The sequence below is a fragment of the Chlorocebus sabaeus genome, chromosome 13 (genome assembly GCF_047675955.1).
Source record: "Chlorocebus sabaeus isolate Y175 chromosome 13, mChlSab1.0.hap1, whole genome shotgun sequence".
Classification (NCBI taxonomy): Eukaryota; Metazoa; Chordata; class Mammalia; order Primates; family Cercopithecidae; genus Chlorocebus; species Chlorocebus sabaeus.
This window is the reverse complement of record NC_132916.1, coordinates 75638502-75658712: the sequence shown is the minus strand read 5'-3', so window position 1 is coordinate 75658712 and position 20211 is coordinate 75638502. Positions and strand designations below refer to the sequence as shown.

The following is a 20211-nucleotide window of genomic DNA, read 5'->3' as shown; positions in this document are numbered from 1 at the left end:
GCCCAATCCTGTTGACCCAAGTGCCAGGGTTGCCCACCTGCTGATCTGGGCATTAGACCAGACTGCCCAAGGAATACAGTAACAAACCTGCCTGTGGGCAACCTGTCAGACATCTCTAGATGATCTGACTGGTGAAGGGCTTTCAAAGACAGAGTCAGTCTGCAAAAATTAGAATAATTTACTACTCTCTTAAATTTATAGACACCAACACATGGTTACAAGCATCAAGAACAATAATGGAAACATGACCCCACCAAAAGAACAAAATAAAGCACCAAAGCCAGCTCTAATGAAATAGAGATTTATAATCTGCCTGACAAAAACGTGAAATGATTGTTTTAAGGAAACTCAGTGAACTTAAAAAATACCAAAACACAATAAAGTGATATCTGGAAAACAATGAACAACTAAGACAAGAAACTTAACAAAGAGGTTGGAATTATTTTAATAAATTAAACAAATTCTAGAGGTGAAAATTACAATGAAGGAAATGAAACAAAAAACGAAAGAGAAGGTCAACAGCGGAATCAATCAAGCAGATAAGCAAAAGAAAGAAACTGTGAAACTGAAGACAGGCTATTGGAAAATATGTACTCAAATGAGGAAAAAAGAAAAGGAATGAAAAAGGGCTACATGGTTTATGGGGCAGTATCAAAAGAGCAAATATTTGAGTTCAAAAAAGAGAAGACAGAGACAAAGGAGTAGAAACTTACTTAAAAAAATAATAGCAGAAAACCTCTCAAATCTGGGGAAAGTTATATATATCCAGGGAGAGGAAGGTAGAAGGTCTTCAAAATCAGATTTAATCCAAATAAGATTATACACCAAGACATACTATAATCAAACTGTCAGAAATCAAAGACAAAGAGAGGATTCTGAAAGTAGCAAGAGAAATGAAGCAAATAAGGAGTTCTAATTTATCAGCAAATTTCTTAGTAGAAACCTCACAGGCTTGGAGAGAATGGGACAATATATTCAGGGTACTGAAGAGAAATAATACTAAGCAGAATACTATACTTTAAAAATATGTCCTTCAAAACTGAAGTGGAGATAAAAACTTTCCCAAACAAACAAAAGCTGAGGGAATTCATCACCACCAGACCTGTTTTACGAGAAATGCTAAAGGGAATTCTTCAAGTTGAAAGAAAAGAATGGTAATCAGTAACATTAAAAAAATGAAAGTATAAAACTCACTGGTAAAAGTAAGTACATAGTCAAATTCAGAATACTTTAATACTGTAATGGTGATGTTTAAATCACTTACATCTTTAGTATGAATGTTAAAAGAAAAACTATATTTAAAATAATAATAACTGCAATAATTTGTCAAGGGATACACAATATAAAAGATTGTAAATTGTTACGTCAAAAATATAAACCATAAGAGAGACAGAGTTAAAAGTGTAGAGTTTTTGTATGCGATCAAAGTTAAGTTGCTATCAGCTTAGAATATGCTGTTACAACCATAAGATGTTTTATGTAAGCCTCATGGTACTCATAAAGTTACAACCTATAGTAGATACCCAAAATCAAAGCAAACCACTGAAAACATAACCTAATCACAAAGGAAAACAGAAGAGAAGGAACAAAGGATCTACAAAACAACCAGAAAAAAAAAATAATAATGCAATAACAGTAGTAAGTGCTTACCTACCAATAATCACCTTGAATGTAAATGGATTAAATTCTCCAATCAAAAGGAATAGAGGGGCAGAATGTATTTAAAACACAGACTCAACTATATACTGCCTACAGGAGACCTACTTCACCTTTAAAGACACATATAGACTGAAAATAAAAAGATGGGAAAGGATATTCCATGCAAATGTAAGGCAAAAAAGAGCAGGGATAGCGATATTTATATCAGATAAAATAGACAGTAAGCCAAAAACGGTAAAGAAGAGACAAATAAGGTTATTTCATAATGATAAAGGTGTCCATTGCTTAACAGGATACAATAATTATAAATATTTACGCATCCAACATTAGAGCACCTAAATGTATAAAGCAATATTAATAGATCCAAAGGGAGAGAGAGACTGCAATACAATAATAGTTGGAGTGTTCAATACTCCTCTTTCAGCAAAGGATAACTCATCCAGACCAAAAATCAAAAAGAAAACATCAGACTTAAACTACACTTTAGATCAAATGGACCTAATGGATATATACAGAACATTGCATCTAGCAGCAGTGGAATACACATTCTTCTCAAGCTCACAAGGAACATTCTCCAGGATACTCATATGTTAGGCCACAAAACAAGTCTTAACAAATTAAAGAAGATTGAAATCATATAGCTACCTTTTATAACCACAATGGAATGAGTCTAAAAATCAATAACAAGAGGCATTTCAGAAAATTCACAAATACATGGAAACTAAACAATATACTTCTGAACAGGATATTAAGAGGGAAATTTTTAGAATGTCTTCAGACAAATGAAAATTGACACAGTAACATATGAAAATTTATAGGATGCAGCAAATGAAGCTCTAAGAGGGAAATTTAAAGAAGAATTTCAAATTTAAAACCTAAGGCTACACCTCAGGGAACTAGAAGAAAAGAAAGCAAACTAAACCTAAAATTAGTAGAAGAAAGGAAATAATAAAGCTCAGAGCAGAAATAAACAAGAAAAAAGAAAACTGAGCTGATTTTTGAAAAGATAAATGAAACTCACAAACCTTTTGCTAGACTAATTAAGAAAAAGGAGAGAAGACTCAAACAAAATCAGAAATAAAAAAGGAATTATTACAAATGATACTGCAAAAATACGAACAATCCTAAGAATCTACCATGTATAATTATATGACAACCAATTGGATAACCTAGAAGAAACAAATTTCTAGACATGTACAACTTACCAAGACTGAATCATAAAAATATAAAATCTGAACAGAACAATATGAGCAAGGGGATTACATTAGTAATAAAAACTGTGGCTCACGTCTGTAATCCCAGCACTTTGGGAGGCTGAGGCAGGTAGATGACAAGGTCAATAGATCGAAACCATCCTGGCCAACATGGTGAAATTCCATCTCTACTAAAAATACAAAAAGTTAGCTGGGTGTGGTGGCATGCACCTTTAGCCCCAACTACTTGGGAGGCTGAGGCAGGAGAATCACTTGAACCCAGGAGGCAGAGGTTGCAGAGACCCCAGATTGCACCACTGCACTACAGCCTGGCAACAGAGTGAGACTCCATCTCAAACAAACAAACAAACAAACAAACAAATGAACAAAACAAAAAACTGAACCCATGTTGGCCGGGTGCAATGCTTATGCCTGTAATTCCAGAACTTTGGGAGGCCAAGCCAGGAGGATTGAAGCGAAGAGTTTGAGACTAGCCTAGGCAACATAGGAAGACCCTATTTGTAATTTTTTTTTAAATTAACCAAGTGTGGTGGTGCATGCCTGTAGTAACAGCTACTTGGGAGGGTAACTCAGGAAGATTGCTTGAGCCCAGGAGTTCAAGGCTGCAGTAAGTTATGATCATGCCACTGCACTCCAGCCTTGGCAACAGGGAAAGACCCTATATCTTAAAATAAAAAGTCTCTCTTATAAAAGAAAAGTCCAGGACCTTATGACTTCACTGCTGAATTCTACCAAATATTTAAACAAGAATTGCTACCATCCTTCTAAAACTCTTCCAAAAAATCTGACAAAGAGGGAATACTTTCAAACTAATTATACAGGGCAAGCATTATCTTGATACCAAAGCCAGACAAGGACACTATAAGAAAATAAACCTTAGGTCAATATCCCTGCTGAACATACATACAAAAATCCTTAATAAAATACTAGCAAACATAATTCGACAGCACATTAAATAGATCATTTACCGTGATTAAGTGGGATTTTCCCCAGAGATGCAAGGATGGTTTGACATATGCAAATCTACAAACATGATATACTACATTAAAAGAATAAAAGACAAGAACCATGCAATCATGTGAATAGATGTGATAACAGCATTTAACAAAATTCAACATCCTTTTATGATAAAAAAAAAAAACTCTCAACTGACAACTAATATAAAGAATGTACTTAAACACAATAAAGGCCATATATGACAAACTCATAGCTAACACACTCAACAGTGAAAAGTTGAAAGCTTTACTTCCAAGATCACGAGTAAGACAAGGAAAATAACCACTTCTATTCAACATGTCACCTAAAGTCCTAACTAGAGCAAATAGGCAAAATAAAGAAAAGGCACTCAAATTGTAAAGAAAGAAGCTGAAATTTTCCTCTTTGCAGATAATACAATCTTATATATAGAACCCCTTAAAACCCCATTAAAAATCCTGTTAGATCCATGGCGAAACCCCGTCTCTACTAAAAACACAAAAAATTAGCCAGGCACGGTGGCAAGCACCTGTAGTCCCAGCTACTCAGGAGGCTGAGGCAGGAGAATGGCATGAACCCGGAAGGTGGAGCTTGCAGTGAGCTGAGATTGCGCCACTGCACTCCAGACTGGGTGACAGAGCAAGACTCCGTCTCAAAAAAAAAAAAAAAAGAAAAAAATCCTGTTAGATCTAATATATAAACTCAATAAAGTTGCAGGATACAAAATCAACATACAAAAAACAAAAATAGAAATCAGTAAAATAATTCCATTTACAATAGCTACCAAAACATATTTAGGAATAAATTGAACTAAGGAGGTGAAAACCTATATTCTGAATCCTATAAAATAAAATATTGATGAAATAAAATAAGACTCAAATAAATGGAAAGATGTCCCACGTTCCTGAATTGGAAGAATTCTTATTGTTAAAATGGCTGCACTAGCCAAAGCAATGTACAGATTCAATATAATCTATCAACATTCTGATGAGATTTTTCACAGATATATTAAAAACATCCTAAAATCCATGTGAAACCACAAAAATAGCCAAAGCAAAAGAACAAAGCGGGAGACACTGCACTAGCTGACTTCAAAATAAACAGACCAGTGGAACAGAGTAGAGTCAAAAATAAATTCAAGCTATTATGGTCAAAAAAGATTGACAAGAACACACAATGGAAGAAAGGAGAGTCTCTTCAGTAAATGATGTTAGGATATCCATTTACAAAAGAGGAAAGTCACCTCATACCATATACAAAAATTAACTCAAAATGGATTAAGAACTTAATTGTAAGACCTGAATGTATGCTGAATGTATGAAACTACTAGAAGAAAACATAAGGGATAAGCTCCAAGATCTTGGCCTGGGCAACAAGTTTTAGTCCCTAAAGCACAGGCAACAATCGCAAACAGACAAAAGGAATTACATCAAACTAAAATGTTTCTTTTTGCATAGCAAAGGAAACAATTATAAGGAGACAATCTATAGAATGGGAGAAAATATTTGTAAATCATACGTCTGATAAGCGGTTAACATATAAGGAACTCAAACAACTCATCAACAAGGAAACAACCCAATTGAAAAATAAGCAAAGAATCTGAATAGGCATTTCTCAGGAGAAGACATATAAATGGCCAACATACATGTTTAAAAAAAATGCTCAACATCACTAATCATCGAGGAACATAAATTAAGACCACAATAAGCTATCACTTCACATCTGTTAAAATGGCTGTTATCGAGAAGACAAAAGGTAATGCTAGCAAGAATGTGGAAATAAGGGAAACCTTGTATATTGCTGGTGAGAAGGTAGAATGGTGCAATTACTGTATAAAACAGTATGGAGGTTGAAAAAAAAACCTAAACATAGGGCAATCATATGATCCAGCAATCCCACTTCTGAATGTGTATCCAAAGGAAATGAAATTAGTGTGTCAAAAAGCAAAGAGATACCTGCCTTCCCATCTTCATTATAGCGTTATTCACAAAGCCAAAATATGAAATCAAACAAATTGTCCATCCACAGATGAATGAATAAGGAAAATATGGTATATATAAAAAATAGAATGCTATTCAGCCTTTTAAAAGAAACTTTATTATTTGCAATAACTAGGATAAACCTGGAGGACGTTATGTGAAGTTAAATAAGCCAGACACAGAAAAATAGATACCACATAATCTCACTTACATGTGGAATCTAACACAGTTGAACTCAAAGAAGTGGAGAGTAGAATGGTAGTTACCAGGGGCTGGGTGTGGGTGATTGGGAAAATGCTGATCAAAGGATACAAAGTTTCAGTTAGTAGAGATAAATTCAAGAGATCCAGTTTACAACATGGGGCCTATAGTTAATGTATTCTTGAAAATTGCTAAGACAGAAGATTTTAGTGTTCTCACAACAAAAAATGAGAGGAACGTGAAGTAATACATGTATTAATCAGCTCAATGTAGTTATTCAGCTATATATATATTTCAAAACATCATGTTTTACACTATAAATATATAAATTTTTTTATCAATTAAAAATAAATTTTAAAAAGACATGATTGAAAAGATAAACTTAGAACATATGAAATACATAGCTAATAAAGAATAAGTCTCCATATTTCACAAAGAATATCTATGAATTGGTTAAACAGGAACATACAACCCAAATGGAAAATAAGCAAAAGACATAAGCAGGAATTGCACAGTAGCACAAACAGAAATAGCAGTAAATGTATACAAAGATGTTCAGTCACAATAACAATCAATTCAATGGAAAAGCAAAATGAACTACTGTTTCTTACCAATCTGATTGGCAAAATTTTTATAAAACTTATACACACTCCATGTGGCTATAAGGAAACATTCATACAACCTGGGTGTAATCTTATCATGTATATTTAGCAATAATTATTTTAAAATTCTAATAGAATTTTATTTGTTGACCAAACAATCCCACTACATGTACAAATTCATTCATAGCAGTATTATTTACAATAGCAAAAGAGTAAAATCAACCCAAGATTCCATCTATACAAATTGATAGAAATAAACTATGGTTAATTTACATAATAAAAAATTATGAAGCTTTCAGAATGAAGATACTCTTTAGGTATAGACTGAAATATCTCCAGCATATATTAAGTATTGTTTTAAGATTATTGAATTTTGAGTGGGGAAAAAAAGGAATTTGTGAAATACTGTGTGTTTCTTTGCATTTACATTAAAAAATCCTCGGCCGGGCACGAAGGCGCACGCCTGTAATTCCAGCACTTTGGGAGGCTGAGGCGGGTGGATCACGAGGTCAGGAGATCGAGACCATCCTGGCTAACACGGTGAAACCCCGTCTCTACTAAAAATACAAAAAATTAGCCGGGCGTGCTGGCAGTGCCTGTAGTCCCAGCTACTCGGGAGGATGAGGCAGGAGAATGAATGGCGTGAACCCGGGGGGCGGAGCTTGCAGTGAGCCGAGATCGCACCACTGACTCCAGCCCAGGCGACAGAGCGAGACTCCGTCTCAAAAAAAAAAAAAAAAAAAAAAAAAAAAAAAAAAATCCTGAAAGTTTCCTATGGAGGGCAGAATGGTGAAAATGGGATGGAGAGGTACATAAATGGAAGCAAGATTTCTTCACATTTGTTTTGCATTGGAAAGCTAAACATCCTGCTGCTTAAGATCATTGCCAAGGTCTGATTTTTCAAATTCGAAAAATTGCAACCTCAGGCATATATGGGTTAATATGTCAATAAATTATGCATTTCTAATAAAAAACAAAATACCATTTTATAGCCACCACTTTAGCAAATATCATACATTACCAAATGCTGTCATAAAGAAAACTCTTGGTACTGACAGGCATGGGTGTTACTACACCCATTCGGAAAATGGTTTGGCATTTTATTGTAGGGTCAAGCAGATGAATGAATGTCCTATTACCTAGACTGCTAGATTCATATCCTAGAACAGGGTTTCCTAATCTGATCTCCAATGAAGCTCATAGTTAAATTTCATGAATCCATTAATGTGGATGGTTAGAAAGACATTACATGTTTGACTGACATTCAGCATTTGTTTTTCAATTATCAATTTGTCAATACAGGCAAGCAGTCACAATGTTGAGAGCAATAACTGTGACCCTATCCACAAAATGTCACAATATTTTACATTATATTATAGTTGTTGCAAATATCTTTCAAGAATATGTAAGCTGATTAGCACTTTGAAATTACAGCAGGTATTAGACCTACTGCTGTATTTCATGTGATCATATCTCCTCGTCTACGGATACTCCTGTGACCTATATAGATAGGCAATTAGAGCAACTATGCTTAGTAGTCATTCAACCACCAAATAGTGAAGTTGTATGTTCTCTCAGTGTTAATTATGTTCCTTATCAACAATTCTCAGTTAATTAACATGGAGAAAAAGATGAGTTGTTTTCAATGTGCTAGGGTTTTAAAAAAATTGTTAAGGGGAGTCATTGCACATAAAGGGTTATGAACCTTGAAACCGAAGACACTCTTGTACCTGTTTCTAGAGGGCATATCAAGGGACATTTGAGAAAAATCATGATACTATTGCTTACCATAGTAAGAAACAAGAAGCAACTAATATAGCCACTAACACTGTGATAGATTAAAAAACCATCTGTAGCATAATTTTATACAATAAATGCCATTGGTTAGTGAAATGAACCAGACATAAAACAAAAGGGAGGAATCTCACAAACCAGATGTTAAGTTATAATTGGCAAAATGAGAAAAGTATGAAGTTGTTTATTAGCAAAATCTGAGTGGTAGACAGAAAATACAACCAAGAAGAAACACACAGGGGACTTCTATAGCAGATGATTATTCCATTTTCTAACCTAGGTGATGGATACATAAGATATTTATTTTAACACTATTCTTTATACTGCTCAGATCCATATTATACATTATTTTGTACGTATACTATGTTTCACAATATAAGGAAAAAATCTTGTATCATTAAGAGTTGGGCCAATAGTAAGAGTAACATAGTTACCTGAGATGTAGCTTTTGTTATTTGACTCAAGTCTGTCTGGCTATGCGTTGTAGTTTCATCAGTTTCACTGACAGAAGGTAAATCAGATCCTGGAGGTATTCCTTTCTTAATTAAGGAGCGCACATAATGCCTAAGAGAAAAACAAACCCCAAACTTCTATTGTTTTGATCTTCTGCTTATAGTTATTAATAAATAACTGCATTTTTGTCAACAATAGAAAGTTCTGATTGTGTTTTATTTGTCATTCTCATTCTTTTACTACCAGTAATGTTTTTTACCTCATGTTAAAACATTGAATATCTTTCTATGCTACTAAAAATATTGTATATTAGTCAACAAATTGACATAAAAATTCTAGAACATTATTTGTTTTAAAGCTTTGGTGGTCAACTTTGGATTTTGATGATCAAAACAGAAATTTGATATGTGGAATTGATTTAATTAAGTATCAGAGTGATGTATCAGTGAAACAGAACTAAGGGTCAGAAATTTAATTATGAGTCTTGAGCACTTAAGTTTATCACTGTGACATTCATACCAGCTACCCAAGCATACAGTCTTTCAAGTAATTGCTGGTATGACTCCAAATTGCCGTTGCTATTGCTAGAATTTTATAGGTACGTAAAGACATTTTTGTAGTATATGTATTTTTTAAGTAAGTGTGTTTCAAAGATAAAATTAAATTCCATGTATATAGACTTCATCAACTTGGATATTTTTTCCAGTTAGTGTTCTGTAAAAATTCACTTGTAACTAAACTTCTCTGATTTACACAAAACTGCCACTAGAGGGTAGCACAAACTTGGTTGTGAGTCTCCAATTCTACCAGACATGGCCAGGAGCCAAGAATGGGTAAGTCCCGGAGTGTTGCCACAAAGACAATGTTCCTAAGATAGAAAGCTGTGACAGCAGTCACTTTCAAAGGCTCATTAAAACACAGGCTTGCTCTTATGTTGACCTGCGACAGCAAAGCAGGACAAGGGGCATGTCTGCCACGCAGGATGAAATGCCATTCACATATCTCTGATTTGGCTCTGTCAGAAATGAATATGTAAATGAATTAATAACAGATTCAAGCAGTGTACAGATTAGTGGAATCCAATCAGGTGATGAAGCCACCTGTATCTGGGTATTAGAATTTCACGGACTTCAATCAAGTAATACAGCTGAAAGAAGACAAAAGGAAAACGTAAGTCACTCAGGGAATTTAGGTTATGAAACTAGCCCATTTGGGGTCCCTATTGGCATAGAGATTCTAAAAGGCTGGCTATGACTATTCAAATTGTAAGAAAATTTGTCCTTGAGGTCTGCAGTTCTATTTCTTACAACCCACAAAATCTCTGATACGCAAACTCAACTACCTGAAGAGATAAACAAAAATTATTTTGAATAGCAAAATCATCTTAGTGAGTGTGGTGAATTTTAGGTGCCATCTTGACTGGCATGAGGGCTGCCAAGGTGACTAGTAAAACATTATTTCTGGGTGTGTCTGTGAGAGTGCTTCCAGAAATTGGCGTATGAGTCGGTGGACTGAGAGAGGATCCACCCTCAATGTAGATGTGTGCCATCAAATTACCTGGAGGCCTGGGCAGAAGAAAATGGCAGAGGAAAGGTGAATTCACTTTCTCTTCTGTAGCTGGGATGCCCTTCTTCTGCCCTTAGACATCAAAAGCCCAGGGCTTCTGCCCTTTGGACTTTGGGACTTGTACTGACAACTCCCTGGGTTCTCGTACCTTTGTCTTCAGACTGAGAGTTACACCATAACTTCCTGGGTTTTGAGGCCTCTAGATTTGGACTGAACCACGCGCTACTGACCTCCCTGGTTCTCCAGCTTGCAGACAACCTATCTTGAGTCTTCTCAGCTTCCATAACCAGTGAGCCAATTCCTCTAATGAACCTCCTGTCATATATTTATATTCATATCTTTATCTATATCTGTGTCGATGTCTATATTCCGCATTCATTCAGTCTCTCTGGAGAACCCTGACTAAAGCAGTGGGTAGCTTAAGCATAACATTAATCAGAAATCATGAAGCATTAACATTTTTATGTTAAGTTTAGAAAAATTCTGTGTGTGACTAAATGTTTGTGTTCCTCCAAAATTCAGATGTTGAAACCTAATCCCCAATGTGATGGTATTTGGAGGTGGAGCCTCTTATTAGGTCACGAGGGTAGAGCCCTCATGATTGATATTAGAATCCTTACAAAACAGACCACAGAATAATTTTTTGCCCTTTCCACCCTGTGAGGCTATAGAGGAAAAGGAAGCCATCTATGAAAGTGAGCCCACACCAGACACCAAATCTGCCAGTGCCTTGATCTTGGACTTCCAGTCTTCAGAACTGTGAGAAATACATTTCTGTTGTTTATAAGCCACCCAGTGTATGGTATTTTTGTTATAGCAGCCAGAACAGACTAAGAAACCATGTGTGAGTTTTTATAATACATGAAAGCATTTAGCATGTTATATAATCCAGAAATTAGGCCTTTAAATGTATAGCTTAATATTTAATTTTAGCTATATGCTTAAGTTAAAAGGTATAGGAAAACTTTGGTTTGTAAACACGAATAGTATGTATAGGAAAAATTAAATTTCTACAAATACGTGATTTTGATTATTTGACTTTGTAATGATTTAAATATTTATGAAGACTTTTTTGCTTTCATTTTTGGCTTTTAAAATGCTCGAAGAGAAAACAAACTAGTAAAGTTGCAAATGCAATGTAAAATATTTAAATAAATTTAACTAATTTATTTTAAGTGTTTATAGAGATTACTACATTGATTTATTAGAAATTATAACACAAATTTTATGCTGGGCATGGTGGAACATGCCTGTAGTCTCAACTATTTGGGAGACTGAGGCAAGAGGCACCACTTGAACTCAGAAATTTGAGACCAGCTGGGTAACAGAGCAAGACCCTATCTCAAAAAAACAAAACAAAACAAAACAAAAACCCAAAAGTCTGAGAATAAAGCTAGATTTATTAATTTGCAACAATAACAAAATTTTAAAACCAAAGTAGCAGGAAATGTTTTTTTCTGGTTATAAAACTGTGCTGCATGGCTTGACATTGACAACTGCCAATATTTGTCTAGTAGTGCTGTGTAGTGCTCCCTCCCTACCCACTTTTCAACGTTCACTTGTCGATGCATAGAACTGACAAAGTCTTAAAGGTAAAATATTTGAAGAATATCCCTAGTATTATAAACTTAAATAGAATAAATAAAAGTGTAAATTAACTGCCTGTCATGTAAAGAGTATCTAAAAGTAGTAAAGCACAATGAACATACTACAGATCTAAATTTTGACTGCTTTTCTCTTATCAGTTTATATTTCTATCACAGATTGTAGTCTATCCAAGAGAAGGCTAAAAACATATTTAATGGCCATTTTATGTGTGACTGATGGTACAGACCATTCAATAATTTTAATACAGTTTTATTGAAGCTTAAAATACATGTTCAAATATTGTTAAACAATGAATATACACTTGCTGAAATATCACAGAATAAACATTGTCATATCACTATTACTCAGATCAAGCATTTTTCATATTACTAACAACCCACAAACCCTGCTAGAAGCATGTCCCAATCATGGCCAACTCTCCTCACCACAGACGACCACACTGGTTACTTCCAACACCATGTATTGCTTTTTAAAATTTTTCTTTTCTTACTGTATATTAATAAGATAACTGGAAACTAACCATGTACGTGGTGTACCAGACTTATTTGGTCTAAATTTTGTGAATGTATGTGAGATTCATCCATATTGCTTTGTATAGCAGTCTTTATTTCACTTTTATTGCTTTATATTATTGCATTATATTTGTCTTTGGTTTTACTATGATATGTTTAGCTGCAGTTTTCTTTGTATTTATATTACTTAGTCTTTCTAAGACTTCCTGAATCTTGACTTAAACTTTTCCCTTTAGGGATTCTTTTGGCCATTAAGATTTGATGATTTAATTATTTCCAAATCTCTTTATCTTCTACTTCTGAGAAGCACTGGCAAGTACGCTGGTCATGTTCAACGTGTCCCATAGGTCTTAACTGTACTTTTTTCCGCACTTTTTTTTTTTTTGTCTCCATGCTTTAGTCTAGATATTATCTTCTAATCTATTTTCAATTTTGCTTATTCTCCTTTAGTCTGCATCTAATGTGTTCTTAAGCACATCTATTGAGTTCCGGGTCCTAGTCATTATATTCCTTGCTTCTAGAATTTCTATTTTATTTTTTAAATCCCTTTACATACTTTCCTTTTTATATTTTTACCACTCTATTAAAGGATAATTGAAGTACAACTAATTACCCACGTTCAAAGTGTAAATTTGCTAGTCTTTGATATATGTGTATAACCATGTATTAGCCACCTATTGCTGCATTAAAAATTACCACAATTTTAATGGCAACCATCATACCCTGCACTAATATCATCCAATGCACCAGTTATTCCTATTTGTAAAGTTCTTCTGATTCAATAAAAACTTCAGATTCAACTTCACAGTCTTTCTTTCTATCCCTATGGTCATGTTCAAATATTAGTGAATTTGCGTTCCTCTTCCTTCTCCTTCCCCCTTTCTCTTCATTGTTCTTCATTGTCTTTGCTGTTGTATTTAGTCTCTTTTTTTTTTTTGTCCCTAAGAGTGACACACCCAGTTTTCCACGTTTCTATGACAATCATTTAATCTTGTAATTTAATTAGCTGGTAATAACCGAGAATATTCATCAGTGCTAATGATTAAAGTAGATAAGATGCTTTTTTGTTGTTCTAAAACAGTAGCCAAATCTGTAAAGCCAGACAGATTTTTCCCATCAGCATAATTACTTGAAACAAAAAAAAATTAGAGTACTTCTAAATATGAAATACTCCAAACCTCTCTGGCTCTCTTCTGCCTCCAGGCAATATCCCAACTTCTTATCACAGCCTTTCATCTCTCACCAGCTTATACTCTTATATTGTCTACTCTTTTTAGGAACATAATTTGAGCAGCTGTATCATCTCACCAAAGCAGTAAAACAGACAATGTGAAAGAGAAAAGTGAGGGCATTTTTCAATAGTATCTTTGTTTTACATATAATATTTTCATATCACTTTTTTTTTTCAGTCAGAGTTTTCATTGATTAATTAATAAATTTTTCCTCACGAAAACAGTGCCCTTGCTAGTTAATCCTCGTGTCCCCTCAATCCTCTATTTAAATATCCTTGGGATAAGGGGGATCATTTAATTTATTTTTTTTTTAATTTTATGATGCTAAAGAACATTTGAAGTAGGCCTTATTCCAAACAATTCAAAATTTATCTTAAAATAAGTATTTCTGGCTGGGCATGGTGGCTCACGCCTGTAATCCCTGCACTTTGGGAGGCCAAGGCGGGTGGATCACCTGAGGTCAGGAGATAGAGACCAGCCTGGCCAACATGGTGAAATCCCATCTCTACTAAAAGTACAAAAATTAGCCAGGTGTGGTGGCACACACCTGTAATCTCAGCTACTTGGGAGGCTGATGCAGGAGAATCGCTTGAACCCGGTAGGCAGAGGTTGCAGTGAGCCAAGATTGCACCACTGCACTCTAGCCTGGACAACAGAGCAGACTCCATCTCGGAAAAAAAAAAAAAAAAAGTATTTCTTACTATAAAAGGGAACTTAAGAAATATTGCTTTTGTATAATCACAGCAATGACACAAATTTTAGTATATTTGTCATCAAAGTATACATTTTTATTTATTAAATAAAACAGATTTAAAAGGTTGAAATGTTTTAACTATCGTATTAGGACAATTGCATTCAATTGGTCTTCTTAACAGGGCAAAGAAAATGCCACTTAGTTATGTTGTATTATATAAATGGATGAGCTTTTCATTTTAATCTATGAATATAGGTTAAACTAAAAACTAAAAATGATATAATAATACTGTTATAGTAAAATGCTACAGTATGGGCAGGTCACTTGTTCATTCCTTTTAATATTTAGAAGAAACTTATGCAATGATAAAAATGTTTACTTAGAACATTCGACCACTGAGAACTTAAAATGTGGCTAATGCAACTAAGGAAATTAATTTGTAATTTTATATAATGTAAATTAACTTAAAAAATTTAGGCGGCGGAGCAAGATGGCCGAATAGGAACAGCTCCAGTCTCCAACTCCCAGCGCGAGCGACACAGAAGACCGGTGATTTCTGCATTTTCAACTGAGGTACTGGGTTCATCTCACTGGGGAGTGCCAGACGATCGGTGCTGGTCAGCTGCTGCAGCCCGACCAGTGAGAGCTGAAGCAGGGCGAGGCATTGCCTCACCTGGAAAGCGCAAGGGGGAAGGGAATCCCTTTTCCTAGCCAGGGGAACTGAGACACACAACACCTGGAAAATTGGGTAACTCCCACCCCAATACTGCGCTTTAAGCAAACCGGCACACCAGGAGATCATATCCCACACCTGGCCGGGAGGGTCCCACACCCACGGAGCCTCCCTCATTGCTAGCACAGCAGTCTGTGATCTACCGGCAAGGCAGCAGCGAGGCTGGGGGAGGGGCGCCCGCCATTGCTGAGGCTTAAGTAGGTAAACAAAGCCGCTGGGAAGCTCGAACTGGGTGGAGCTCACAGCAGCTCAAGGAAACCTGCCTGTCTCTGTAGACTCCACCTCTGGGGACAGGGCACAGTAAACAATAACAAACGCAGCAGCTCTGCAGACGCAAACGACTCTGTCTGACAGCTTTGAAGAGAGCAGTGGATCTCCCAACATGGAGGTTGAGATCTGAGAAGGGACAGACTCCCTGCTCAAGCGGGTCCCTGACCCCTGAGTAGCCTAACTGGGAGACAGCCCCCACTAGGGGCAGTCTGACACCCCACACCTCACAGGGTGGAGTACACCCCTGAGAGGAAGCTTCCAAAGCAAGAATCAGACAGGTACACTCGCTGTTCAGAAATATACTATCTTCTGCAGCCTCTGCTGCTGATACCCAGGCAAACAGGGGTGGAGTGGACCTCAAGCAATCTCCTACAGCTACAACCTACAGCTGAGGATCCTGACTGTTAGAAGGAAAGCTATCAAACAGGAAGGACACCTACACCAAAACCCCATCAGTACAACACCATCATCAAAGACCAGAGGCAGATAAAACCACAAAGATGGGGAAAAAGCAGGGCAGAAAAGCTGGAAATTCAAAAAATAAGAGCGCATCTCCCCCGGCAAAGGAGCGCAGCTCATCGCCAGCAACGGATCAAAGCTGGACGGAGAATGACTTCGACGAGATGAGAGAAGAAGGCTTCAGTCCATCAAATTTCTCAGAGCTAAAGGAGGAATTACGTACCCAGCGCAAAGAAACTAAAAATCTTGAAAAAAAAGTGGAAGAATTGATGGCTAGAGTAATTAATGCAGAGAAGCTCACAAACGAAATGAAAGAGACGAAAACCATGGCACGAGAAATACGTGACAAATGCACAAGCTTCAGTAACTGACTCAATCAACTGGAAGAAAGAATGTCAGCAATGGAGGATCAAATGAATGAAATGAAGCGAGAAGAGAAACCAAAAGAAAAAAGAAGAAAAAGAAATGAACAAAGCCTGCAAGAAGTATGGGATTATGTAAAAAGACCAAATCTACGTCTGATTGGGGTGCCTGAAAGTGAGGGGGAAAATGGAACCAAGTTGGAAAACACTCTTCAGGATATCATCCAGGAGAACTTCCCCAACCTAGTAGGGCAGGCCAACATTCAAATCCAGGAAATACAGAGAACGCCACAAAGATACTCCTCGAGAAGAGCAACTCCAAGACACATAATTGCCAGATTCACCAAAGTTGAAATGAAGGAAAAAATCTTAAGGGCAGCCAGAGAGAAAGGTCGGGTTACCCACAAAGGGAAGCCCATCAGACTAACAGCAGATCTCTCAGCAGAAACTCTTCAAGCCAGAAGAGAGTGGGGGCCAATATTCAACATTCTTAAAGAAAAGAATTTTAAACCCAGAATTTTATATCCAGCCAAACTAAGTTTCATAAGTGAAGGAGAAATAAAATCCTTTACAGATAAGCAAATGCTTAGAGATTTTGTCACCACTAGGCCTGCCTTACAAGAGACCCTGAAGGAAGCACTAAACATGGAAAGGAACAACCGGTACCAGCCATTGCAAAAACATGCCAAAATGTAAAGACCATCAAGGCTAGGAGGAAACTGCATCAACTAACGAGCAAAATAACCAGTTAATATCATAATGGCAGGATCAAGTTCACACATAACAATCTTAACCTTAAATGTAAATGGACTAAATGCTCCAATTAAAAGACACAGACTGGCAAACTGGATAAAGAGTCAAGAACCATCAGTCTGCTGTATTCAGGAGACCCATCTCACACGCAGAGACATACATAGGCTCAAAATAAAGGGATGGAGGAAGATTTACCAAGCAAATGGAGAACACAAAAAAGCGGGGGTTGCAATACTAGTCTCTGATAAAACAGACTTTAAACCATCAAAGATCAAAAGAGACAAAGAAGGCCATTACATAATGGTAAAGGGATCAATTCAACAGGAAGAGCTAACTATCCTAAATATATATGCACCCAATACAGGAGCACCCAGATTCATAAAGCAAGTCCTTAGAGACTTACAAAGAGACTTAGACTCCCATACAATAATAATGGGAGACTTCAACACTCCACTGTCAACATTAGACAGATCAACGAGGCAGAAAGTTAACAAGGATATCCAGGAATTGAACTCATCTCTGCAGCAAGCAGACCTAATAGACATCTATAGAACTCTCCACCCCAAATCAACAGAATATACATTCTTCTCAGCACCACACCGTACTTACTCCAAAATTGACCACGTAATTGGAAGTAAAGCACTCCTCAGCAAATGTACAAGAACAGAAATTATAACAAACTGTCTCTCAGACCACAGTGCAATCAAATTAGAACTCAGTACTAAGAAACTCAATCAAAATCGCTCAACTACATGGAAACTGAACAACCTGCTCCTGAATGACTACTGGGTACATAACGAAATGAAGGCAGAAATAAAGATGTTCTTTGAAACCAATGAGAACAAAGATACAATATACCAGAATCTCTGGGACACATTTAAAGCAGTGTGTAGAGGGAAATTTATAGCACTAAATGCCCACAAGAGAAAGCAGGAAAGATCTAAAATTGACACTCTAACATCGCAATTAAAAGAACTAGAGAAGCAAGAGCAAACACATTCGAAAGCTAGCAGAAGGCAAGAAATAACTAAGATCAGAGCAGAACTGAAGGAGATAGAGACACAAAAAACCCTCCAAAAAATCAATGAATCCAGGAGTTGGTTTTTTGAAAAGATCAACAAAATTGACAGACCACTAGCAAGACTAATAAAGAAGAAAAGAGAGAAGAATCAAATTGACGCAATTAAAAATGATAAAGGGGATATCACCACCGACCCCACAGAAATACAAACTACCATCAGAGAATACTATAAACACCTCTACACAAATAAACTGGAAAATCTAGAAGAAATGGATAATTTCCTGGACACTTACACTCTTCCAAGACTAAACCAGGAAGAAGTTGAATCCCTGAATAGACCAATAGTAGGCTCTGAAATTGAGGCAATAATTAATAGCCTACCAACCAAAAAAAGTCCAGGACCAGATGGATTCACAGCTGAATTATACCAGAGGTACAAGGAGGAGCTGGTACCATTCCTTCTGAAACTATTCCAATCAATAGAAAAAGAGGGAATCCTCCCTAACTCATTTTACGAGCCAACATCATCCTGATACCAAAGCCTGGCAGAGACACAACAAAAAAAGAGAATTTTAGACCAATATCCCTGATGAACATCAATGCAAAAATCCTCAATAAAATACTGGCAAACCGGATTCAGCAGCACATCAAAAAGCTTATCCACCATGATCAAGTGGGCTTCATCCCTGGGATGCAAGGCTGGTTCAACATTCGCAAATCAATAAACATAATCCAGAATATAAACAGAACCAAAGACAAGAACCACATGATTATCTCAATAGATGCAGAAAAGGCTTTTGACAAAATTCAACAGCCCTTCATGCTAAAAACGCTCAATAAATTCGGTATTGATGGAACGTACCTCAAAATAATAAGAGCTATTTATGACAAACCCACAGCCAATATCATACTGAATGGGCAAAAACTGGAAAAATTCCCTTTGAAAACTGGCACAAGACAGGGATGCCCTCTCTCACCACTCCTATTCAACATAGTGTTGGAAGTTCTGGCTAGGGCAATCAGGCAAGAGAAAGAAATCAAGGGGATTCAGTTAGGAAAACAAGAAGTCAAATTGTCCCTGTTTGCAGACGACATGATTGTATATTTAGAAAACCCCATTGTCTCAGCCCAAAATCTCCTTAAGCTGATAAGCAACTTCAGCAAAGTCTCAGGATACAAAATTAATGTGCAAAAATCACAAGCATTCTTATACACCAGTGACAGTCAAACAGAGAGCCAAATCAGGAATGAACTTCCATTCACAATTGCTTCAAAGAGAATCAAATACCTAGGAATCCAACTTACAAGGGATGTAAAGGACCTCTTCAAGGAGAACTACAAACCACTGCTCAGTGAAATCAAAGAGGACACAAACAAATGGAAGAACATACCATGCTCATGGATAGGAAGAATCAATATCGTGAAAATGGCCATACTGCCCAAGGTAATTTATAGATTCAATGCCATCCCCATCAAGCTACCAATGAGCTTCTTCACAGAATTGGAAAAAACTGCTTTAAAGTTCATATGGAACCAAAAAAGAGCCCGCATCTCCAAGACAATCCTAAGTCAAAAGAACAAAGCTGGAGGCATCACGCTACCTGACTTCAAACTATACTACAAGGCTACAGTAACCAAAACAGCATGGTACTGGTACCAAAACAGAGATATAGACCAATGGAACAGAACAGAGTCCTCAGAAATAATACCACACATCTACAGCCATCTGATCTTTGACAAACCTGAGAGAAACAAGAAATGGGGAAAGGATTCCCTATTTAATAAATGGTGCTGGGAAAATTGGCTAGCCATAAGTAGAAAGCTGAAACTGGATCCTTTCCTTACTCCTTATACGAAAATTAATTCAAGATGGATTAGAGACTTAAATGTTAGACCTAATACCATAAAAATCCTAGAGGAAAACCTAGGTAGTACCATTCAGGACATAGGCATGGACAAAGACTTCATGTCTAAAACACCAAAAGCAACGGCAGCAAAAGCCAAAATTGACAAATGGGATCTCATTAAACTAAAGAGCTTCTGCACAGCAAAAGAAACTACCATCAGAGTGAACAGGCAACCTACAGAATGGGAGAAAATTTTTGCAATCTACTCATCTGACAA

At 36.5% G+C, this 20211-nt stretch overlaps 1 protein-coding gene across 1 annotated transcript in view; it reads right to left on the bottom strand.

Moving 5' to 3' along the window:
- The window catches only part of ADGB (androglobin), a 248133-nt gene that overhangs the window by 111929 nt on the left and 115993 nt on the right, over positions 1-20211 (bottom strand). Inside the window, exon 13 of the mRNA XM_008006725.3 lies at positions 8859-8988. Within this exon, the coding sequence (XP_008004916.3) occupies positions 8859-8988 (130 nt within the window). The remainder of the gene's footprint in view (positions 1-8858; positions 8989-20211) is intronic.